Below are 2574 nucleotides of genomic sequence, written 5' to 3' on the forward strand. Positions count from 1 at the left end.
CCTTCCACAGTTGCGTCGCGCGGCGCCATCTTTGTGCGGGGCGCGGGAGCCCTCTTTGTGCGGGGCACCTCTCTCTTTGTCTCCTTTTTCTTCCTCCTGCTCCCTCCTCGTCCTCCCTTGTGCGGGATGCATGCCCCGACCGCTGCAAGCACGGGGAGAGCTCGGCTCGAGGCAGCTGGGGAGGTGGTGGGGGTGTTGCCCCGCACAAAGATGGCGCCGCGCGCCTCATCCCACCCCCCTAGCGCTGCGACGCGCCAGTATGACGGTAAACGCTGCCCCTCACCAACATGGCGGAGCTACGCCCCGCCGCTCCCCAAGATGGAGGCCCTAAGCCCCGCCCCCTCCCCAACCTAGCCTTTTTTTCCCCCCATTGCTGTGGGGGGGGGGGTCCCCCCCTAATATCTCCCTTGCTGCAGCAGGAGCCCATTGCTCCTTGCCGTGGCTATGATCACGGCGGTGCCCAGGCGCCAGGACGGGGGCGCAGGCTGCACGCGGGGGAAGGCCCAGCCACGCCCGTGCGACAGCGTCCGAGGACATCGCACCTCAGCCGCTTCCTTCCTGCCTGCCTCGTAGCATCCCGGATGCTCGCAGCCGCCATCGCTTCCCCTCTGCAAGCCGGGGGGCAAAGTGACATGGGAATTGTCGCGGGAGAAAACTCCCTGGAGTCTGTTGTCTAGCTGCGTAGGAACCGGGCAACGCGGGTAAAGGGTTAACCGCAGTTTATTTGCTCGAGCAAAGACCACAAACCAGCAAAGAGGCAAAATGGCCCCAACGTAAGGGTGGGGCTGTCTTTTATACCTTTTCTAACAAAGAAAACGACAAGGTCATTAAATATGCAATACTTATGGTCATCATCTTTGTATATGGTGCTACACAAATCGTCATAGTAACATCATATTTATCTATGATAGCTGGTACTTTTCCAAAGGCAGAAATTAAGTAACGGCTACACGTTATCTTTTACATTCCAATCTCTTCTCTGTTTCCAGCGGTGCCAGTCTCTACTCCCCTCTTATCTCATCACATTGCATGCTGTAGCTGGTCCTCAGTGCAAAGACCTACACAGATTTACGTTCGTTGTCTTTTCTCTCAGAAAATGGTCGACACAGTTAAAATAATTATTTAACATAAATGGTTGGCTTAGCCATCATTCTGCCTTGTGGTCAGCAGCATTGCTAGGCCACAGGTCAAGCCTTGGATTCAGCTGCCAATCTAATTCTTCTCAATAATCTAAATTATTGTTAACCTAACAGTATGCTTATCGAAAAACTATTTTATTTCAGGGTAATAACAAACTTGCTCATCACAGAATGGCCCCTGCGTGGGGCAGTGGCGGAGGGCAAGAGGCACTGGCAGGGGTTTTTCTCCTGTCTCCTCTCTCTCCATCGCGTGCGTGCACCCACGCGGACGTGCAGCGTGGCGATGCCTGGGGTGGGGAGGGGGAGGTCGGGGGTCCTGAGCTCAGCCTGGGGCGCTGGGCATGCAGGCACGGCACTCGAGGCACTGCAGGGAGCTCTTTATTGGGCTCCTGGGAGGGAAGGTGCTGCCGGCCCCCGGCTCTGCCGGGCTGGCCCTGGAGGGGAGAGCCGTCGTGGGGGAGCTTGTGCCCCAGCCTGCCTGCAATCCTCTGCCGTGGGGTGTGCGGGCACCCCGACACAGCCAGCTCCATCCAGGTCTCCCTAAATGCGTGCACACGTGCATAGGCATGCGTGCACGCTCGCGCTGCGTCCCTCTTCCGCTGTCCCCAGTGCCGCCGTGGCTGGTCAGACCTGCGTGGCGCAGCCCGGCCCCACAGGAGGCCCCAGCCCTACACGTTGGTCTCCCGGAGCAGGTGGTCCACGGAGCTGCAGGCCCAGTGGGGCTCCCTGGTGTCCACCTCCTCCTGGCTGATCAGCAGCGCCTGGCGGGGCTCCGCGCTGCGCCCGGGCCCCGGGACCGGGCAGGCAGACGAGGGAACCTGGGGAAGGGGAGGGCGGTCACAGCGGGGTCTCCGCGGCCCCGTCCTCGTCCTGCCCCCGGCTGTGAGCTGCCTCCTCGGAGCAGCCAGCGGCATCCTGCAGCAATGGGGGACCCCCAACTCCCCCCGGAGAAAGAGGCGCCTGCTGTCCCTGCTCACCGTGTCTGGGCCGTGACCAAAAGGGCTCTTCCCGCTGGCGGGGGCCACCAAGGACGTCTGCTTCACGATGTCCCACCACAGCACCCCGGGCTGCACGCGGCGCTGCGTCGCAGGACCTGCCGGGCGGCGCGGCCGATGAGACGCCCCTCGCTGATCCCCACCCAAGCTGAGAGCCCCCCAGCACAGCCCCCCGGTCGGCCTGGCTCCCCTCACCTGTCAGGTAGCTGGCGAGCACACCCACGCACACTGTGGACAGCGTGCCCAGGGCGCCGTAGTACAGGTAGGACATGGCGTAGAAGTTGTCATCGGCGGCTGGCCTGCAAAGCAAGCGCGGCGTGGCGGAGAGGCAATGACGGTCGTGCAAGGAAGCGCCACGGCCCGCAGCTGATCCAGCCCCGGCACTCACCTGTCCCCGGGCATCGAGATGTTGCGGGGGGGCAGCGGTCCCAGGACGGCGG

The 2574-nt window shown here is 62.2% G+C and overlaps 1 protein-coding gene across 1 annotated transcript in view; it reads right to left on the bottom strand.

The window, feature by feature from the left end:
• Positions 1 to 1807: 1807 nt before the first annotated feature.
• The window catches only part of SLC5A5 (solute carrier family 5 member 5), a 5330-nt gene continuing 4563 nt past the window's right edge, over positions 1808 to 2574 (bottom strand). Inside the window, exons 12-15 of the mRNA XM_025196553.1 lie at positions 2523 to 2574; positions 2330 to 2433; positions 2117 to 2232; positions 1808 to 1957 (exon numbers count right to left, since the gene is read on the bottom strand). The exon at positions 2523 to 2574 is cut by the window's right edge and continues 20 nt beyond it. Of these exons, the coding sequence (XP_025052338.1) occupies positions 1808 to 1957; positions 2117 to 2232; positions 2330 to 2433; positions 2523 to 2574 (422 nt within the window). The remainder of the gene's footprint in view (positions 1958 to 2116; positions 2233 to 2329; positions 2434 to 2522) is intronic.

The sequence above is a fragment of the Alligator sinensis genome, unplaced genomic scaffold, assembly GCF_000455745.1.
Source record: "Alligator sinensis unplaced genomic scaffold, ASM45574v1 scaffold1295_1, whole genome shotgun sequence".
Lineage (NCBI taxonomy): Eukaryota > Metazoa > Chordata > Crocodylia > Alligatoridae > Alligator > Alligator sinensis.